The sequence below is a fragment of the Thalassophryne amazonica genome, chromosome 15, assembly GCF_902500255.1.
Source record: "Thalassophryne amazonica chromosome 15, fThaAma1.1, whole genome shotgun sequence".
Taxonomy (NCBI): Eukaryota; Metazoa; Chordata; class Actinopteri; order Batrachoidiformes; family Batrachoididae; genus Thalassophryne; species Thalassophryne amazonica.
In genome coordinates this window covers 94,631,147-94,654,373 of record NC_047117.1, presented here as the reverse complement: position 1 = coordinate 94,654,373, position 23,227 = coordinate 94,631,147, and the positions used below count along the sequence as shown (strand labels likewise).

Genomic DNA, 23,227 nt, shown 5'->3' with positions numbered 1-23,227 from the left:
GCCGCATCTGATTGGTATTGCAGTTTTAACATTGAAAAGCCCTTTTGATCTATATTTTGTATTATATTTTAGCTTATGAAAAGCCACTTCTAACAGACTTTGACCTGGACAATTTTAAAATCGGTAAAAATTTGTGGAACTGGAAACTAGTGTCAGCGGGGGTTTGAGCTCTAGTCTGGAATTAGATCTGTACAAAACAACAACAGTCAAAGCACTGACAACTTTTTTGTTTGTTTAGATCAAAGAAATCTTGCAAATTGTCCTGCAGAAAAGTTAGAATTCTTTTTCCATCTAATCTGTACGTGTTCTGTCCCACCACAGATCTCAGCTGGATCACCAACCAGTAAGTGTGTTCACAGTTTATAGGTCTTTATGATGTCATAAGGAAAGAACACTGAGTAGATCAAAGGAAGACATATGTCAGAATGTTTTTTTTTGTTTGGTTTTTTTTGGGGTGAAAATTTGTGAGGCAGATCTGGATCACCACTCAAAAAAAGTGAATCAGCCCTGTCTGAGTGGTCTCGAACCCTCTGCTCCTGATCAAGAAGGGTGCTCCGGATTCTTTCACCCGTCCACTGCATGCTCATGTCTTCTTTGTGCTGTGATGGAGATGATCACATGACCTCTGCAGAGTGCCTTTGACAGGTCACTGCAGCTCTGCATCAGCGCTGCTGCCCCACAAACTGGTTTTTGTTGCCCGGACATGAGCTGGGATTGTCACCGCGGCCTCCCTCCACCCCATGCTCGTCTCACATGCACACCAGCATGCTCGCGAGCGTCCCATTCGTCAGGCTGCAGCTCATTGGGCCTTCCTGCTGCCTGCAGATTGGAGGACGGCAGCAGTGAGGGAGGGCTGAGGGAGAGTTGCGAGGCAAAACGGCTGATCACATGAGCGCAGATCTGTTTACAAACGCAGGCGAGCACCATGAAGGAGTGAAGGAGGCCTGAAAGCTGCCAGGCAGCCGGAGGTGGGAGAGGCTCCACACACCGCCTTTGTCTAAGATTTGTTTGTGGGAACAGATGGTTTGAGAGCAAACAGGATCCCCTGTACATATTTGCTCTGACTGACACACAAAGACTCCGGTCCCAGCCTGAGGACTGCTGCGGCTGCATGGAGCTGCCCTCACTTGTTTTGGGTTTTGAGGGAAACCCCCCGCGGCAGCAGACTGCACAGGACAGGACAGTGGGGGGCAGACTTGTGAAAATCCTCTGTTAAAAAGCGGCGTTGTGACAGGACAAAGGATGGACTAATGCCAGCTAATTACCTTGACTGGACCCGGACTGTCATTTTTGTCACTGAGACCGCGTCAAAAAGGTTCCACTGCAAATGTAAGTATCAGGATTCCTGAAAAACACATTACGTGGCAGAAACCAGCTCCACTCAACAAGATTTCTTTGTCTCTGCTTTCTGTCATCTGATGACATCATTGTCACAGAGCATCCAGTCCAGACCTGAGATCTCCCAGTTTTAGCACAGAGGCTTAATCCAGATTTGGGAATACTGGGCAGCACCGGCTGCTGAACCAAACAAAACCACACCTCAAGGATTTGTGGAACCTGAACAAGTCTGAGACTGACTGTTGTTTCCAACAGAGTTTAAAACATCAACAAAACAAGACCTGCAGCTAATTCCAGGCAGATCCAGAGTCCAGAGTCCGAGCCCACCAGGTCGGATCCAATCCGGGCTCAGCCCAAATTTACAGCTGCTGCTGTGGGAGTCAGGTTTCATGCAACGATTCCAATGGTGTAAGGGTAAGAACCAGCGTGTTTATCTGCCGCCTGCAGAATCCACCGTGGAGGACGTCCAGTCTGGTTAAAAAATAAAACTTCATTTTAGCTGTTAAGAAAAGAAAACAAGTCATGAACATGAGCTCAGAGTGCAGACTTTAATTTAAGGGTGATGACTTCAAAATCAGGTCAACACCACAGAGCTAACACCATGTTACAGGTCTGGACTCATTCTCGCAGGACCAGAAGTATTTGGACAGTTGAGATAGTTCATATGCACGTGTGATCTGGACCTGATTATTGTTGATTCAAATGATCCCATCATTACAAATTAGAACCACTCAGAGAGCACAAACCTCCACCAAGGCCATAGGGTCACTGACGTCACATGGAATACCCTTTGGCAAAGAGATTTATTCCACGTTGTTTCACGTATCTACCGTCATGTTTCAGATTCAGTGATTAAACCCTTAGATCTTCAGCAAATGTATTTATAAAGAGAAACTGCATGAACTACACACGTTTATTTTTTATCTTCTAATAAGTTTATTCAATGAGGAGAAACAAATGCTAAATTAGTGTTGGGTCGTAACTTAATTTTTGTTCAGCCTTTGTGACCCGTCTTCATGAAGTTAAATGCAAAATGTTGAAACTGGCCCTATCCTGCAATGATAAAGAATCCTTAAAAAAAATTACTGGATCCGGATCATGTTCCGGATCATTACCAAAATTTAATGACTAAGTTAGGCCAAGATACACCCCTGCTAAAAATTTCATTGAAATCCGTTGAGGATTTTTTTGAGTAATCCTGCTAACAAACCAACCAACAAACCAACAAACAAATGGACGCGACTGAAAACATAACCTCCTTGGTGGAGGTAATAATTAGATAAAAAAAACAAACAAACACACACACCTGACAGGTCACCTCCCACAGATTAAAAAAGCAAGCAAACAAACACACACCTGACAGGTCACCTCCCACAGATTAAAAAAGCAAGCAAACAAACACACCTGACAGGTCACCTCCCACAGATTAAAAAAACAAGCAAACACACACACACCTGACAGGTCACCTCCCACAGATTAAAAAAGCAAGCAAACAAACACACCTGACAGGTCACCTCCCACAGATTAAAAAAACAAGCAAACACACACACACCTGACAGGTCACCTCCCACAGATTAAAAAAACAAGCAAACACACACACACCTGACAGGTCACCTCCCACAGATTAAAAAAACAAGCAAACAAACACACACCTGACAGGTCAACTCCCACAGATTAAAAAAACAAGCAAACAAACACACACCTGACAGGTCAACTCCCACAGATTAAAAAAACAAGCAAACAAACACACACCTGACAGGTCAACTCCCACAGATTAAAAAAACAAGCAAACAAACACACACCTGACAGGTCACCTCCCACAGATTAAAAAAACAAGCAAACACACACACACCTGACAGGTCACCTCCCACAGATTAAAAAAACAAGCAAACACACACACACCTGACAGGTCACCTCCCACAGATTAAAAAAACAAGCAAACAAACACACACCTGACAGGTCAACTCCCACAGATTAAAAAAACAAGCAAACAAACACACACCTGACAGGTCACCTCCCACAGATTAAAAAAACAAGCAAACACACACACACCTGACAGGTCACCTCCCACAGATTAAAAAAACAAGCAAACACACACACACCTGACAGGTCACCTCCCACAGATTAAAAAAGCAAGCAAACAAACACACACCTGACAGGTCAACTCCCACAGATTAAAAAAACAAGCAAACAAACACACACCTGACAGGTCAACTCCCACAGATTAAAAAAACAAGCAAACAAACACACACCTGACAGGTCACCTCCCACAGATTAAAAAAGCAAGCAAACAAACACACACCTGACAGGTCAACTCCCACAGATTAAAAAAACAAGCAAACAAACACACACCTGACAGGTCAACTCCCACAGATTAAAAAAGCAAGCAAACAAACACACACACCTGACAGGTCACCTCCCACAGATTAAAAAAGCAAGCAAACAAACACACCTGACAGGTCACCTCCCACAGATTAAAAAAACAAGCAAACACACACACACCTGACAGGTCACCTCCCACAGATTAAAAAAGCAAGCAAACAAACACACACCTGACAGGTCAACTCCCACAGATTAAAAAAACAAGCAAACAAACACACACCTGACAGGTCAACTCCCACAGATTAAAAAAAACAAGCAAACAAACACACACCTGACAGGTCAACTCCCACAGATTAAAAAAACAAGCAAACACACACCTGACAGGTCAACTCCCACAGATTAAAAAAACAAGCAAACAAACACACACCTGACAGGTCAACTCCCACAGATTAAAAAAACAAGCAAACAAACACACACCTGACAGGTCAACTCCCACAGATTAAAAAAACAAGCAAACAAACACACACCTGACAGGTCAACTCCCACAGATTAAAAAAACAAGCAAACAAACACACACCTGACAGGTCAACTCCCACAGATTAAAAAAACAAGCAAACACACACCTGACAGGTCAACTCCCACAGATTAAAAAAACAAGCAAACAAACAAACACCTGACAGTTCACCTCCCACAGATAAAAAAAAAACAAGCAAACAAACACCTGACAGTTCACCTCCAACAGATAAAAAAAAACAAGCAAACAAACACCTGACAGTTCACCTCCCACAGATAAAAAAAAAAACAAGCAAACAAACACCTGACAGTTCACCTCCCACAGATTAAAAAAAACAAGCAAACACACACCTGACAGGTCACCTCCCACAGATTAAAAAAACAAACAAACAAACACCTGACAGGTCACCTCCCACAGATTAAAAAAACAAACAAACAAACACCTGACAGTTCACCTCCCACAGATTAAAAAAAACAAGCAAACACACACCTGACAGGTCACCTCCCACAGATTAAAAAAACAAACAAACAAACACCTGACAGTTCACCTCCCACAGATTAAAAAAAACAAGCAAACACACACCTGACAGGTCACCTCCCACAGATAAAAAAAACAAACAAACACACACACACCTGACAGGTCACCTCCCACAGATTAAAAAAAACAAGCAAACAAACAAACACCTGACAGGTCACCTCCCACAGATTAAAAAAACAAACACCTGACAGGTCACCTCCCACAGATTAAAAAAACAAGCAAACAAACAAACACCTGACAGTTCACCTCCCACAGATAAAAAAAAAACAAGCAAACAAACATCTGACAGTTCACCTCCAACAGATAAAAAAAAAACAAGCAAACAAACACCTGACAGTTCACCTCCAACAGATAAAAAAAAAAACAAGCAAACAAACACCTGACAGTTCACCTCCCACAGATTAAAAAAAACAAGCAAACACACACCTGACAGGTCACCTCCCACAGATTAAAAAAACAAACAAACAAACACCTGACAGGTCACCTCCCACAGATTAAAAAAACAAACAAACAAACACCTGACAGTTCACCTCCCACAGATTAAAAAAAACAAGCAAACACACACCTGACAGGTCACCTCCCACAGATTAAAAAAACAAACAAACAAACACCTGACAGGTCACCTCCCACAGATTAAAAAAACAAACAAACAAACACCTGACAGTTCACCTCCCACAGATTAAAAAAAACAAGCAAACACACACCTGACAGGTCACCTCCCACAGATTAAAAAAACAAACAAACACCTGACAGTTCACCTCCCACAGATTAAAAAAAACAAGCAAACACACACCTGACAGGTCACCTCCCACAGATAAAAAAACAAACAAACAAACACACACCTGACAGGTCACCTCCCACAGATTAAAAAAAACAAGCAAACAAACAAACACCTGACAGGTCACCTCCCACAGATTAAAAAAAAGAAAAAAGAAAACAAACAAACACCGGACAGGTCACCTCCCACAGATTAAAAAAAACAAGCAAACACACAAACACCTGACAGGCCACCTCCCACAGATTAAAAAAACAAACAAACAAACAAACAAACACCTGACAGGTTACCTCCAACAGATAAAAAAAAACAAGCAAACACACAAACACCTGACAGGCCACCTCCCACAGATTAAAAAAACAAACAAACAAACACCTGACAGGCCACCTCCCACAGATTAAAAAACAAACAAACAAACACCTGACAGGCCACCTCCCACAGATTAAAAAAACAAACAAACAAACAAACAAACAAACTCCTGACAGGTCACCTCCCACAGATTAAAAAAACAAACAAACAAACAAACTCCTGACAGGTCACCTCCCACAGATTAAAAAAACAAGCAAACACACACCTGACAGGCCACCTCCCACAGATTAAAAAAACAAACAAACACACACCTGACAGGCCACCTCCCACAGATTAAAAAACAAACAAACACCTGACAGGCCACCTCCCACAGATTAAAAAAACAAACAAACAAACTCCTGACAGGTCACCTCCCACAGATAAAAAACAAACAAACAAACAAACTCCTGACAGGTCACCTCCCACAGGTTAAAAAACAAACAAACACCTGACAGGTCACCTCCCACAGATAAAAAAAACAAGCAAACAAACAAACACCTGACAGGTCAACTCCAACAGGTTAAAAAAACAAGCAAACAAACAAACTCCTGACAGGTCACCTCCCACAGATAAAAAAAACAAGCAAACCAACAAACACCTGACAGGTCACCTCCCACAGATTAAAAAAAACAAGCAAACAAACAAACTCCTGACAGGTCACCTCCCACAGATTAAAAAAAACAAGCAAACACACAAACTCCTGACAGGTCACCTCCCACAGATTAAAAAAAACAAGCAAACACACAAACACCTGACAGGCCACCTCCCATAGATTAAAAAAACAAACAAACAAACACCTGACAGGCCACCTCCCACAGGTTAAAAAAACAAACAAACAAACACCTGACAGGCCACCTCCCACAGATTAAAAAAACAAACAAACAAACACCTGACAGGCCACCTCCCACAGATTAAAAAAACAAACAAACAAACACCTGACAGGCCACCTCCCACAGGTTAAAAAAACAAACAAACAAACACCTGACAGGCCACCTCCCACAGATTAAAAAAACAAACAAACAAACACCTGACAGGCCACCTCCCACAGGTTAAAAAAACAAACAAACAAACACCTGACAGGCCACCTCCCACAGATTAAAAAAACAAGCAAACACACACCTGACAGGTCACCTCCCACAGATAAAAAAAACAAACACCTGACAGGCCAACTCCCACAGATTAAAAAACAAACAAACACCTGACAGGTCACCTCCCACAGGTTAAAAAAACAAACAAACAAACAAACACCTGACAGGCCAACTCCCACAGGTTAAAAAAACAAACAAACAAACACCTGACAGGTCACCTCCCACAGGTTAAAAAAACAAACAAACAAACACCTGACAGGTCACCTCCCACAGGTTAAAAAAACAAGCAAACACACACCTGACAGGTCACCTCCCACAGATAAAAAAAACAAACACCTGACAGGCCAACTCCCACAGATTAAAAAAACAAACAAACACCTGACAGACCACCTACCACAGGTTAAAAAAACAAACAAACACCTGACAGGTCACCTCCCACAGGTTAAAAAACAAGCAAACACCTGACAGGTCACATCCCACAGGTTAAAAAACAAACAAACACCTGACAGACCACCTACCACAGGTTTAAAAAAAAACAAACACCTGACAGGTCACCGCCCACAGGTGAAAAAACAAGCAAACAAACAAACACCTGACAGGTCACCTCCCACAGATAAAAAAAACAAACAAACAAACACCTGACAGGTCACCGCCCACAGGTTAAAAAATAAGCAAACAAACAAACACCTGACAGGTCACCTCCCACAGGTTAAAAAACAAGCAAACAAACAAACACCTGACAGGTCACCTCCCACAGGTGAAAAAACAAGCAAACAAACAAACACCTGACAGGTCACCTCCCACAGATAAAAAAAACAAACAAACAAACACCTGACAGGTCACCGCCCACAGGTTAAAAAATAAGCAAACAAACAAACACCTGACAGGTCACCTCCCACAGGTTAAAAAACAAGCAAACAAACAAACACCTGACAGGTCACCTCCCACAGGTTAAAAAACAAGCAAACAAACAAACACCTGACAGGTCACCGCCCACAGGTTAAAAAAAAAGCAAACAAACAAACACCTGACAGGTCACCTCCCACAGATTAAAAAAACAAGCAAACACACACTTGACAGGTCACCTCCCACAGATAAAAAAAACAAACAAACTAACACCTGACAGGTCACCTCCCACAGATAAAAAAAACAAACACACACACCTGACAGGTCACCTCCCACAGATAAAAAAAACAAACACACACACCTGACAGGTCACCTCCCACAGATAAAAAAAACAAACACACACACCTGACAGGTCACCTCCCACAGATAAAAAAAAAACAAACAAACACACACACACACCTGACAGGTCACCTCCCACAGATTAAAAAAACAAGCAAACAAACACACACCTGACAGGTCACCTCCCACAGGTTAATAAACAAACAAACAAACAAACACCTGACAGGTCGCCTCCCACAGGTTAATAAACAAACAAACAAACACCTGACAGGTCGCCTCCCACAGGTTAAAAAAACAAACAAACACCTTACAGGTCACCTCCCACAGGTTAAAAAAACAAACAAACACCTGACAGGTCACCTCCCACAGGTTAAAAAACAAACAAACACCTGACAGGTCACCTCCCACAGGTTAAAAAACAAACAAACACCTGACAGGTCACCTCCCACAGGTTAAAAAAACAAACAAACACCTGACAGGTCACCTCCCACAGGTTAATAAACAAACAAACAAACAAACACCTGACAGGTCGCCTCCCACAGGTTAATAAACAAACAAACAAACACCTGACAGGTCGCCTCCCACAGGTTAAAAAAACAAACAAACTCCTGACAGGTCACCTCCCACAGGTTAAAAAACAAACAAACACCTTACAGGTCACCTCCCACAGGTTAAAAAAACAAGCAAACACCTGACAGGTCACCTCCCACAGGTTAAAAAACAAACAAACACCTGACAGGTCACCTCCCACAGGTTAAAAAACAAGCAAACACCTGACAGGTCAACTCCCACAAATTAAAAAAACAAGCAAACACCTTACAGGTCACCTCCCACAGGTTAAAAAACAAACAAACACCTGACAGGTTGCCTCCCACAGGTTAAAAAACAAACAAACACCTTACAGGTCACCTCCCACAGGTTAAAAAAACAAACAAACACCTGACAGGTCACCTCCCACAGGTTAATAAACAAACAAACAAACAAACACCTGACAGGTCGCCTCCCACAGGTTAATAAACAAACAAACAAACACCTGACAGGTCGCCTCCCACAGGTTAAAAAAACAAACAAACACCTTACAGGTCACCTCCCACAGGTTAAAAAAACAAACAAACACCTGACAGGTCACCTCCCACAGGTTAAAAAACAAACAAACACCTGACAGGTCACCTCCCACAGGTTAAAAAACAAACAAACACCTGACAGGTCACCTCCCACAGGTTAAAAAAACAAACAAACACCTGACAGGTCACCTCCCACAGGTTAATAAACAAACAAACAAACAAACACCTGACAGGTCGCCTCCCACAGGTTAATAAACAAACAAACAAACACCTGACAGGTCGCCTCCCACAGGTTAAAAAAACAAACAAACTCCTGACAGGTCACCTCCCACAGGTTAAAAAACAAACAAACACCTTACAGGTCACCTCCCACAGGTTAAAAAAACAAGCAAACACCTGACAGGTCACCTCCCACAGGTTAAAAAACAAACAAACACCTGACAGGTCACCTCCCACAGGTTAAAAAACAAGCAAACACCTGACAGGTCAACTCCCACAAATTAAAAAAACAAGCAAACACCTTACAGGTCACCTCCCACAGGTTAAAAAACAAACAAACACCTGACAGGTTGCCTCCCACAGGTTAAAAAACAAACAAACACCTTACAGGTCACCTCCCACAGGTTAAAAAAACAAACAAACACCTGACAGGTCACCTCCCACAGGTTAATAAACAAACAAACAAACAAACACCTGACAGGTCGCCTCCCACAGGTTAATAAACAAACAAACAAACACCTGACAGGTCGCCTCCCACAGGTTAAAAAAACAAACAAACACCTTACAGGTCACCTCCCACAGGTTAAAAAACAAACAAACACCTGACAGGTCACCTCCCACAGGTTAAAAAACAAACAAACACCTGACAGGTCACCTCCCACAGGTTAAAAAACAAACAAACACCTGACAGGTCACCTCCCACAGGTTAAAAAAACAAACAAACACCTGACAGGTCACCTCCCACAGGTTAATAAACAAACAAACAAACAAACACCTGACAGGTCGCCTCCCACAGGTTAATAAACAAACAAACAAACACCTGACAGGTCGCCTCCCACAGGTTAAAAAAACAAACAAACTCCTGACAGGTCACCTCCCACAGGTTAAAAAACAAACAAACACCTTACAGGTCACCTCCCACAGGTTAATAAACAAACAAACAAACACCTGACAGGTCGCCTCCCACAGGTTAATAAACAAACAAACACCTGACAGGTCACCTCCCACAGGTTAAAAAACAAACAAACACCTGACAGGTCACCTCCCACAGGTTAAAAAACAAACAAACACCTGACAGGTCACCTCCCACAGGTTAATAAACAAACAAACAAACAAACACCTGACAGGTCGCCTCCCACAGGTTAATAAACAAACAAACAAACACCTGACAGGTCGCCTCCCACAGGTTAAAAAAACAAACAAACACCTTACAGGTCACCTCCCACAGGTTAAAAAAACAAACAAACACCTGACAGGTCACCTCCCACAGGTTAAAAAACAAACAAACACCTGACAGGTCACCTCCCACAGGTTAAAAAACAAACAAACACCTGACAGGTCACCTCCCACAGGTTAAAAAAACAAACAAACACCTGACAGGTCACCTCCCACAGGTTAATAAACAAACAAACAAACACCTGACAGGTCGCCTCCCACAGGTTAATAAACAAACAAACAAACACCTGACAGGTCGCCTCCCACAGGTTAAAAAAACAAACAAACTCCTGACAGGTCACCTCCCACAGGTTAAAAAACAAACAAACACCTTACAGGTCACCTCCCACAGGTTAAAAAAAACAAGCAAACACCTGACAGGTCACCTCCCACAGGTTAAAAAACAAACAAACACCTGACAGGTCACCTCCCACAGGTTAAAAAACAAGCAAACACCTGACAGGTCAACTCCCACAAATTAAAAAAACAAGCAAACACCTTACAGGTCACCTCCCACAGGTTAAAAAACAAACAAACACCTGACAGGTTGCCTCCCACAGGTTAAAAAACAAACAAACACCTTACAGGTCACCTCCCACAGGTTAAAAAAACAAACAAACACCTGACAGGTCACCTCCCACAGGTTAATAAACAAACAAACAAACAAACACCTGACAGGTCGCCTCCCACAGGTTAATAAACAAACAAACAAACACCTGACAGGTCGCCTCCCACAGGTTAAAAAAACAAACAAACTCCTGACAGGTCACCTCCCACAGGTTAAAAACAAACAAACACCTTACAGGTCACCTCCCACAGGTTAATAAACAAACAAACAAACACCTGACAGGTCGCCTCCCACAGGTTAATAAACAAACAAACACCTGACAGGTCGCCTCCCACAGGTTAAAAAACAAACAAACTCCTGACAGGTCACCTCCCACAGGTTAAAAAACAAACAAACACCTTACAGGTCACCTCCCACAGGTTAAAAAAACAAACAAACACTTGACAGGTCACCTCCCACAGGTTAAAAAACAAACAAACTCCTGACAGGTCACCTCCCACAGGTTAAAAAAACAAGCAAACACCTGACAGGTCACCTCCCACAGGTTAAAAAACAAACAAACACCTGACAGGTCAACTCCCACAGATTAAAAAAACAAGCAAACAAACAAACACCTGACAGGTCACCTCCCACAGGTTAAAAAAACAAACAAACTCCTGACAGGTCACCTCCCACAGGTTAAAAAACAAACACCTGACAGGTCACCTCCCACAGATTAAAAAAACAAGCAAACAAACAAACACCTGACAGGTCACCTCCCACAGGTTAAAAAACAAACAAACACCTGACAGGTCACCTCCCACAGGTTAAAAAACAAGCAAACACCTGACAGGTCACCTCCCACAGATTAAAAAAACAAGCAAACAAACACCTTACAGGTCACCTCCCACAGGTTAAAAAACAAACAAACACCTGACAGGTCACCTCCCACAGATTAAAAAAACAAGCAAACAAACAAACACCTGACAGGTCACCTCCCACAGGTTAAAAAACAAACAAACAAACACCTGACAGGTCACCTCCCACAGGTTAATAAACAAACAAACAAACACCTTACAGGTCACCTCCCACAGGTTAAAAAACAAACAAACACCTGACAGGTCGCCTCCCACAGGTTAAAAAACAAACAAACACCTTACAGGTCACCTCCCACAGGTTAAAAAAACAAACAAACACCTGACAGGTCACCTCCCACAGGTTAATAAACAAACAAACAAACACCTGACAGGTCGCCTCCCACAGGTTAATAAACAAACAAACAAACACCTGACAGGTCGCCTCCCACAGGTTAAAAAAACAAACAAACTCCTGACAGGTCACCTCCCACAGGTTAAAAAACAAACACCTTACAGGTCACCTCCCACAGGTTAAAAAACAAACAAACACCTTACAGGTCACCTCCCACAGGTTAAAAAACAAACAAACACCTGACAGGTCAACTCCCACAGATTAAAAAAACAAGCAAACAAACAAACACCTGACAGGTCACCTCCCACAGGTTAAAAAACAAACAAACACCTGACAGGTCACCTCCCACAGGTTAAAAAACAAGCAAACACCTGACAGGTCACCTCCCACAGGTTAAAAAACAAACAAACACCTGACAGGTCACCTCCCACAGGTTAAAAAACAAACAAACACCTCACAGGTCAACTCCCACAGATTAAAAAAACAAGCAAACAAACACACACCTGACAGGTCACCTCCCACAGGTTAAAAAAACAAACAAACTCCTGACAGGTCACCTCCCACAGGTTAAAAAACAAACAAACACCTGACAGGTCACCTCCCACAGGTTAAAAAAACAAACAAACTCCTGACAGGTCACCTCCCACAGGTTAAAAAACAAACAAACACCTGACAGGTCACCTCCCACAGATTAAAAAAACAAGCAAACAAACAAACACCTGACAGGTCACCTCCCACAGGTTAAAAAAACAAACAAACTCCTGACAGGTCACCTCCCACAGGTTAAAAAACAAACAAACTCCTGACAGGTCACCTCCCACAGGTTAAAAAACAAACAAACACCTGACAGGTCACCTCCCACAGGTTAAAAAAACAAACAAACTCCTGACAGGTCACCTCCCACAGGTTAAAAAACAAGCAAACACCTGACAGGTCACCTCCCACAGATTAAAAAACAAGCAAACAAACACCTTACAGGTCACCTCCCACAGGTTAAAAAACAAACAAACACCTGACAGGTCACCTCCCACAGATTAAAAAACAAGCAAACAAACAAACACCTGACAGGTCACCTCCCACAGGTTAAAAAAACAAACACACACCTGACAGGTCACCTCCCACAGGTTAAAAAAAACAAACAAACACCTGACAGGTCACCTCCCACAGGTTAAAAAAACAAACACACACCTGACAGGTCACCTCCCACAGGTTAAAAAACAAACAAACACCTGACAGGTCACATCCCACAGGTTAAAAACAAACAAACACCTGACAGGTCACATCCCACAGGTTAAAAACAAACAAACACCTGACAGGTCACCTCCCACAGGTTAATAAAACAAACACACACCTGACAGGTCACCTCCCACAGGTTAAAAAAACAAACAAACTCCTGACAGGTCACCTCCCACAGGTTAAAAAACAAGCAAACAAACAAACACCTGACAGGTCACCTCCCACAGGTTAATAAAACAAACACACACCTGACAGGTCACCTCCCACAGGTTAAAAAAACAAACAAACTCCTGACAGGTCACCTCCCACAGGTTAAAAAACAAGCAAACACCTGACAGGTCACCTCCCACAGATTAAAAAAACAAGCAAACAAACACCTTACAGGTCACCTCCCACAGGTTAAAAAACAAACAAACACCTGACAGGTCACCTCCCACAGATTAAAAAACAAGCAAACAAACAAACACCTGACAGGTCACCTCCCACAGGTTAAAAAAACAAACAAACACCTGACAGGTCACCTCCCACAGGTTAAAAAAACAAACACACACCTGACAGGTCACCTCCCACAGGTTAAAAAAAACAAACACACACCTGACAGGTCACATCCCACAGGTTAATAAAACAAACACACACCTGACAGGTCACCTCCCACAGGTTAAAAAAACAAACAAACACCTGACAGGTCACCTCCCACAGGTTAAAAAAACAAACATACACCTGACAGGTCACCTCCCACAGGTTAAAAAAAACAAACAAACACCTGACAGGTCACATCCCACAGGTTAAAAACAAACAAACACCTGACAGGTCACCTCCCACAGGTTAATAAAACAAACACACACCTGACAGGTCACCTCCCACAGGTTAAAAAAACAAACAAACACCTGACAGGTCACCTCCCACAGGTTAAAAAAACAAACATACACCTGACAGGTCACCTCCCACAGGTTAAAAAAAACAAACAAACACCTGACAGGTCACATCCCACAGGTTAAAAACAAACAAACACCTGACAGGTCACCTCCCACAGGTTAAAAAACAAACACACACCTGACAGGTCACCTCCCACAGGTTAAAAAAACAAACACACACCTGACAGGTCACCTCCCACAGGTTAAAAAAACAAACAAACACCTGACAGGTCACATCCCACAGGTTAAAACAAACAAACACCTGACAGGTCACCTCCCACAGGTTAAAAAACAAACACACACCTGACAGGTCACCTCCCACAGGTTAAAAAACAAACAAACACCTGACAGGTCACCTCCTACAAGGTTTTCTAGTTGTCACACTGAATTCAGTCAAAACGTGTCTTGATTGAAAAAATAATGCTCTGCTCCTGTTTTTAAGCGCATCAATTCTTTCTTTCACTGTTTAATTATGTTGTCGTCTTTAACCCCGAATCCCCCCACCCCACCCCCGCCCCCCAACTTTTCCCGTTAGGTCGACGTTGTGCTTTTTGTTGACAACGATCTTAAAAGTGCGACAGCATGACCTCTGACATCTATCACCTCCCACTCAACATCTACGTCATCGTGCTGGGCATCGGCCTTTTTGTCTTCATGCTCAGCCTCATCTTCTGCTGCTACCTGTTCAGGTAAGGGGCGGAGCTTTGAGACCGCACAACCTAAGCAGGAACTCAAACTAGAAGGGCACTCGGTACGCAGACGTGTGCTGGGGTTATAACACGGAACAACAATCAGAAAGAACCAAATGTAACAGATCAACCTGGATCACCATCAAAACTCTTCCTCGTCCACATGGAACTTTTTGAGCTAAATTGGGGTTGATGCTACACTGCCTGTGGTAGCATGTGCTGGGAAATAATGAAGGAAAAAAGTAGTTCTACAATATGGACCCCAAGGTGGAACTATTTTTAATAAAGGTTTGGAGACATAAAAAGTTTGAGGACAAAAAATTTTTTTTTATTAATTCTGTGAAAAATGAACTCCTGAGAAAAAAAAAAAAAAAATTCCCCTAAGAATTAAAAATCAGTTCCATAATCTGAATGATGATGTGGGATGGCGTTCCCACGGTGATGCCTCACTTTGTGTGGAACTTCAGGTCTCCCACAGGATGGCTGGAAACATCATTAACCTAATTAACAGGTGAACAGCTCGAGCTCAACCTGGAATATTAAACCGAGACAGAAGACAGTTTTTTCGTCCTACTTTCATGATCGAGCAAATTAAAAAAATAAAATTTTTGAAAATGTTTGACTTTTCCTTTAATTTAAAAACAGAACTGGTGACAGTGTAGTCTGGATGCGGATCTCCAACGCATGCTGCAGGAGAATCAGGAAAAATAAGTGGAATTTAAACAAGAAAGTATGAACTCCTTCTGAATGTTAACCCGATGGGAGTTTGAGGCGCTCCGCGGAACGCTGCGCTCGTGCTCTTCTAGTTAAACGTGCTGATGGAGTCTGCTGGGCGGTTTCGGGTTTCTGACGGGTGTTTTCGTCTCGTTCAGGTTGAAACAACAAGGATCGAGGGAGCAATTCAGCTACAACGAGGTAAATCACTGCAGCTGTACTTTTCAGATTGTAGGTTGCTGTAATCTATGGATTTTGTCAGATTATCCCCAAAAAGTTAGAGATATGCTCAAACAGTCCGCATGAAGAGGTCAGTTTGATTTTAATGACAGTGACCTCTGACTTGCAAATTAACCTCAACACCCAAACACAAATCATCTCATCACTGACTGTGTCTTTCAGTGGGATTACAATATGTAAGAAGGTTTTTGTGTAGATTATACTCAGACTTTCATCATCATTGTGAGGGAAGTGGTTGATTAAAAATAAACACATATTTATCATCAGGTCAAATGTGAAAAATCAGTTAAGAAAAATCTACGTAAATAAAAATCAGACACGTGCACGGCTGCAGGGTTTGGAATGTGTGCTGGGATTAAGGCAGATTAAAGACCTGTTACATGCTGTCTGAGAAATGCGCTGAAGCAAGTGCCCCTGCGGTTAATATGTTCTAGTTAGCACCTGATGGTTCATCCATTCACGTCCCATCTCGTACCCGGGGTCAGGTCAGAGAAGCAGCAGGTCAACTAAGGTACAGGGACACATCCTGCAGGGGGAGGATCCTAATCCAGGGTGCTAGATCTCCCTTGGGGTCTCCTCAGTCCAATAACCTCCACAGGGGGGACCTCAGGATGAGTCCTAACAAGATGATGAAAAACCTAAAGTAACTGTGGTTCTGAGCTCCTTCCAGATGTCAGAACTCTCATCTGGAAAAACACAGCAAGTCATGTCATTAGCAATTTAAGAAAAAAAGATCAACCTCAGGATTAGGGGCGGGCTTTTTACTGATAATTATCTTGAAAGGTTAGTCATCGATGAAGGGGTAAAGTAAACTAAATATAAAGACATTTGGATCTCAAATTTGACTCCCCTCAAAGCAGCACAGAGAACAAAAGGCCACCAGGGGCAGTAGTGTTTCTCCTCGGCCTTTAACACCATTATCCCGAGCAGGCTGGTGAGCAAACTGAGGGACTTGAGTCTCCCCGACAGCACCTGTTTTTGGATTATGGACTTTCTGATGGACCGCTCCCAGAGAGTGAGAGTAGGCCACCACCTGTCCTCATCACTGAGGACCAGCACCAGCTCCTCAGGGCTGTGTGCTGAGCCCCCTGCTCTACACCCTCTACACCCATGACTGCACCCCCACCCACCCAAGCAACACCATCATTAAGATTGCGGACGACACCACGGTGGTGGGGCTCATCTCAGAAGGAGATGAGACTGCCTACAGGGTGGAGGTGGAGCGTCTGTCTGTCTGGTGTACGGATAATAATCTCACCCTGAACACCTCCAAGTCAAAGGAGCTTATCGTTGACGTTAGGAAGTGTAAACCAGACATTCAGCCCGTCACCATCAATGGGGACAGGGTGGAGATGGTGCAAGACTTCAGGTTCCTGGGCACCTACATCAGCGAGGATCTGAAGTGGACTATTAACTCCACAGCGATCCTGAAGAAGGCGCAGCAGAGACTCTACTTCCTGAGGACTCTCAGGAAGAATAATTTGAGATCTGAGCTCCTGCTGTCCTTCTATCACTGCTCTGTGGAGTCTGTGCTGAGCTGCGGCATCTCGCTGTGGTTCTCCAGCTGCACTGCAGTAGAGAGGAAGCAGCTTCAGTGGGTCATTAACACCGCCCAGAGACTGATTGGCTGCACTCTCCCATCTTTGGAGGAGATTCACCACACCCGCTGCCTCAGGAGAGCCCGCAGCATCGTCAGGGACTCCTCACACCCCGGTCAACACCTACCTGAACTCTTACCTTCTGGGAGGCACTTTAGAACAATAAGGAGTAAAACAAACAGACTGAAAAACAGCTTCTTTCCAAGAGCTGTTGTTGCCCTGAACGCAACTCCACTGTAACAGTCTTTTTATAACTTCATATTTTTATATGTCTTTTTATAACTTTTATATGCACTTTGCATTATTTGTTTTTGTTTTTTTTGCACTGCTTTTTCTTTTTAGAGCTGTTTTTGAATTTCGTTGAGCCCCTGAGGAACAATGACAAATAAAGAATTCTGATTCTGATCTGATTCTCCTGTGTTCCATTCATGCTGGACTTTAGAATTCTTGAATATACTATATAATATAAATATTCTACTTGAATATTTTAAGCATTTGAAATGTTTGCATTAAAACATTTGACCATCAGTTATAAAATCTCTAAACCGATGCTCAAAGTTGAGTCGATGCCTTCAAACTCGAAATAAAAGGCCGACCATCACGTTGATGCATGGAGGTTAAAGGATAAATGTCCTTTAACCTTCAACGACCCGTCTGCGCCTATTCACTTTTCAGATTCAAATCAGAGTCATGACTTGGACTCATAAAATTAATGCAGAAAAAGAATATGTGGCTATTTTTAACCACTGAAAAATTTGCATGAAATACATAAGCAGCTGTCTGAGTTTCCATCGTGAGGCTGCAACATGACTGAAGGAATTCCCAGCATCACTGTTAACTGACAAAAGAATCAGTTCTTATTACTATAGTTTGTATTTTTGCCATAAACAAACACAACAATAATCAATTAATCATTTGTGTCTCAGGCTTCTTTTTCACTGACAACTGCTTATTTCTCTTGTGATATCTGGCAACAATTACAAACATGGTTTAAAGATGACCTTGAGTCTATCGTCCACACACATCGTCATATCTGACAGTGAAGATCCAACGTGTTTGTCTGGCTGCAGAGTGAAGTCCCACTGTCAAAACATCAAAACGTTCACTTATTTTACAAACGGAGAGAACAGGACAGACGTCTGAGAGCTGCAGCAGAAACATCGTGTCTGACCTTTCACCTTTCTGGCTGCAGGTGGTGTTGAAGGGCGCAAGTAAGAAGCTGAGCCTGCTCGGAGTAAGTACAGAAAAAAAAGAAAGCCCAGGTTACACATAGACGGTTTTGTCGGCGAGTAGTATGTAGACCGAAGTTTGCGGTAGTTCCGGCTGTTTTCGCGGTGGAAAGGGGCGGAGCGCGCGAGCGGGGCTCCTCCTCGCTCTTTCCCCCAAAAAACTCTGTCATAATTGTGTTTAGAAACCAGTCACCATTTGCTTTATTATACATCTGTGTAGTTAATAAAATATTCTCTACAGACGATTCGCTCGCGCGCACGTAAAAAAAAAGAAAGAAAAAAAGAAACTCCGCTCCCTGCTGCTGTTTGCTGCGGGGCTCCTCCTCGCTCTTTCCCCCAAAAAACTCTGTCATAATTGTGTTTAGAAGCCAGTCACCATTTGCTTTATTATACAGCTGTGTAGCTAATAAGCAAAATAATCTCCAGGACGATTCACGCGCGCACGCACGTAAAATAAAAATAAGAACCTCCGCTCCACGCTGCTGTGGTGCTGCTGCTCGCTCCAAAAACTCTGTCATGATTGTAAAATAAAGGACAAAAGAGACATAAGTCCTGCTCACAGGCTGCTACCAGATACAGGACATGTTCACATCTTCAAACTCCAGACAGCTCCACATCACTACATATTCAGTCCCTGATTGGTCATCGCGGCGCAACGAGAACGGCGGCAGGATGAAACGGCGATTAAAAAGTATCGAACGCCGTTGTTTGCGTTGTCGCTGTCGTCACAGGAGGTCTCCGGGAGCGCTCCCGGAATTATTTGACATTGAATAATTTTTTCGACGATTCCCGGTAAAGCCGGAGCTAAGCCACGCCCCCTAGTGCCGGCGTTAACAACGGCGTGTGATCCTTAAGACGGCCAAAAACTCTTCCGGGACACTTCCGGGAGCTCTTACTGTCTGTGTGTAAACGGGGCTGAAGTCTGCTCACATCACGCCACGCCCCAGAACACGGTGCACGCTCACGCCACGCCCCAGAACATCAATAACTGTTTAAATTAATTGAAACAACATTCTGAGGATTTTTTTCTTTCTTGCAGCAAACGTGTGCCGTGTGTTTGGAAGAATTCCGGACCAGGGACGAACTGGGAGTCTGTCCCTGCTCACACGCATTTCACAAGAAGTGAGAATTCATCTGCTTTCTTACATGTGGAGACTTTCAGAACAATTTTACAATGTCATATACACACACACACACACACATTTTATATATATATATATATATATATATATATATATATATATATCAAGAGACTCTGAAGATTGAAAGTAATTTCAACAAAATATGACAAAAGCAGCATTAATGATTCAAGGTGTCTATTAAAAATTAGTTAGAAATTGATAAGTGAGCAAAGTGTCATTTTTGGCCCTTTTGGGGGCCCTTAGAAAAATTCAAGGACATTTGTTTTATTTTTTAATTATGGTTTGTTTTTTACTCTGTTGGCAGCCTCCCGTAGAAACCTTATGTAAAGTTAGAAAAAATGTTAAGTTTTTCTGCAATAAACTGAACAGTGTGAAAAATGGATTTTGTCCCTTGTTCAGAGGGATTCAGTCAGTAAGTCAGACTGCCCAGAGGGGAGCAGACAGTTGGGGGAGCGAGAGTCTGCCCTGGATCGTGTTTACCAAATTAAAGAAAAAGTTCTTTAAATGTTTTAAAGAAAATTAGTATGTGAGAATCTTTATGGTGTTTGTCCTCCATATTTTTATTACTGTTGTCTTTTACATGAAAAACCTAAATTTGAAAATCGTGTGGAGTTGTGTGTTTGTGGCCATCACCAGAATTCTGTTTTGGGTGTTCCCAAGGGGATCAAGACTCTGGTGTCCTAGATTAGGGTATGAATGCTCATTAACGAGACAACAGACTGTTGGTGTCATGTTTGTTCACGTGTTGTTTGTCCTCGTATGTTGTATTGTTGAGCTTCTGTCTCCTTGTTGTCTCACATTTTTCATCCCTTCAGTTATGACTGTCTCCACTTGTCTTTTGTTCTTGTCGGTCATCATGTTGTTTTGATGTTCGGCCCTTAATGATGTTAGTTATCTGATAGCTTTAAATAAAATATTATAGACTGATCAGGAAGGGCAGGTGAAGGTCACACACACACCATGTTCACTCACACACTACATACTATCTGTCTTGCAAGAACAAATTATATATATGTGTACAGTAGTGTTCAGTAGTGCTGTGTGACTAAAAAGATTAATCCAGGTTTTGAGTATATTTCTTATTGTTACATGGGAAACAAGCTACCAGTAGATTCAGTAGATTCTCATAAATCCAACAAGACCAAGCATTCATGATATGCACACTCTTAAGGCTATGAAATTGGGTTATTAGTAAAAAAAAAAAAGTAGTAAAGGGGGTGTTCACAATAATAGTAGCATCTGCTGTTGATGCTACAAACTCAAAACTATTATGTTTAAACTGCTTTTTTTTATCAATCCTGTGAATCACTAAACTAGTATTTAGTTGTATAACCACAGTTTTTCATTATTTCTTCATATCTGTGAGGCATTAATTTTGTTGGTTTGGAACCAAGATTTTGCTGGTTTACTAGTGTGCTTGGGGTCATTGTCTTGTTGAAACACCCATTTCAAGGGCATGTCCTCTTCAGCATAAGGCAACATGACCTCTTCAAGTATTTTGACATATCCAAACTGATCCATGATACCTGGTATGTGATATATAGGCCCAACACCATAGTAGGAGAAACATGCCCATATCATGATGCTTGCACCACCATGCTTCACTGTCTTCACTGTGAACTGTGGCTTGAATTCAGAGTTTGGGGGTCGTCTCACAAACTGTCTGTGGCCCTTGGACCCAAAAAGAACAATTTTACTCTCATCAGTCCACAAAATATTCCTCCATTTCTCTTTAGGCCAGTTGATGTGTTCTTTGGCAAATTGTAACCTCTTCTGCACGTCTTTTATTTAACAGAGGGACTTTTTGGGGGATTCTTGCAAATAAATTAGCTTCACACAGGCGTCTTCTAACTGTCACAGCACTTACAGGTAACTCCAGACTGTCTTTGATCATCCTGGAGCTGATCAATGGGTGAGCCTTTACCATTCTGGTTATTCTTCTATCCATTTTGATGGTTGTTTTCCATTTTCTTCCACGTGTCTCTGGTTTTTTGTCCATTTTAAAGCATTGGAGATCATTGTAGATGAACAGCCTATAATTTTTTGCACCTGCGTATAAGTTTTCCCCTCTCCAATCAGCTTTTTAATCAAACTACGCTGTTCTTCTGAACAATGTCTTGAACGTCCCATTTTCCTCAGGCTTTCAAAGAGAAAAGCATGTTCAACAGGTGCTGGCTTCATCCTTAAATAGGGGACACCTGATTCAGACCTGTTTGTTCCACAAAACTGACGAACTCACTGACTGAATGCCACACTATTATTGTGAACACCCCCTTTTCTACTTTTTTTTTTTTACTAATAGCCCAATTTCATAGCCTTAAGAGTGTGCATATCATGAATGCTTGGTCTTGTTGGATTTGTGAGAATCTACTGAATCTACTGGTAGCTTGTTTCCCATGTAACAATAAGAAATATACTCAAAACCTGGATTAATCTTTTTAGTCACATAGCACTACTATTATTCTGAACACTACTGTGTATAAATGGTTCTGCCAGTTTGGCATTTACCATCACTATATATCCAAACAGGGTGACAAATAAATAAATTTGAAAAATTGTGAAATTTATATTTTAATAAATGTGATCTTCAATTCTAAAATTAAACATTTCTCTAAGTTGGGGGGGGGGGGGTGTCCTGTACCTTCCATCAGACTCATTTCTTTCCGTTTCACTCAACCACAAAGTTATTTCAGAGAACCTCATTTGACCTTCTGATCCCTAATTATTTAGGTCATCGAGAAGGCAGATTTTTCTAAAGCAGATTTTTTTTTAAGCAGGTAATTTTTGAATCTTATTTTTAACCCCTCACTTGTGTCATGGCAGGTGCCTACTTAAATGGCTGGAGATCCGCAGCGTCTGCCCCATGTGCAACAAACCCATCCTGCGGCTGCACACAGACACTCCGCAGGGCGCCGAGGGGCCCGCCGACCCAGAAGAGGTGTGAAGGAGCCGGGATCCAGGACTTCATCACACAAACACACGCGTGAAAGGCAGAGTGGTCTCTGAGGCTTCCCGCTGCTCCAGCAGCAAACTGTTCTGAGGCCATCTCCATTAAAACGTTCCGACCCGAACTTCCACAGGACAAGCAGCAGCTGAGCCGGGAC

At 42.5% G+C, this 23,227-nt stretch overlaps 1 protein-coding gene across 2 annotated transcripts; it reads left to right on the top strand.

Annotated features, from left to right (window-relative positions):
* Nucleotides 1–891: 891 nt before the first annotated feature.
* On the top strand, nt 892–23,081 carry zgc:175214 (uncharacterized protein LOC557610 homolog). Of its 2 annotated transcripts, XM_034187309.1 has the most exons (7): nt 892–1,329; nt 1,437–1,752; nt 15,047–15,200; nt 16,073–16,115; nt 18,945–18,986; nt 20,021–20,103; nt 22,947–23,081. In XM_034187309.1, exons 3-7 carry the CDS (start codon nt 15,094–15,096, stop codon nt 23,065–23,067), a joined length of 396 nt encoding a protein of 131 aa, XP_034043200.1. In that variant the 5' UTR covers nt 892–1,329; nt 1,437–1,752; nt 15,047–15,093; the 3' UTR covers nt 23,068–23,081. The 2 variants fall into 2 exon arrangements, with proteins under 2 accessions (XP_034043200.1, XP_034043201.1); XM_034187310.1 differs by having other exon boundaries at nt 892–1,752.
* The last annotated feature ends 146 nt before the right edge of the window (nt 23,082–23,227 follow it).

Excerpts from the sequence above, each read along its gene's own strand:
- zgc:175214 (XM_034187309.1), top strand. The coding sequence starts at position 15,094 with ATGACCTCTGACATCTATCACCTCCCACTCAACATCTACGTCATCGTG. Across the intron at positions 16,116-18,944 it reads AGCAATTCAGCTACAACGAG|GTGGTGTTGAAGGGCGCAAG; the intron begins GTAAATCACTGC and ends TTCTGGCTGCAG. Across the intron at positions 18,987-20,020 it reads AGAAGCTGAGCCTGCTCGGA|CAAACGTGTGCCGTGTGTTT; the intron begins GTAAGTACAGAA and ends TCTTTCTTGCAG.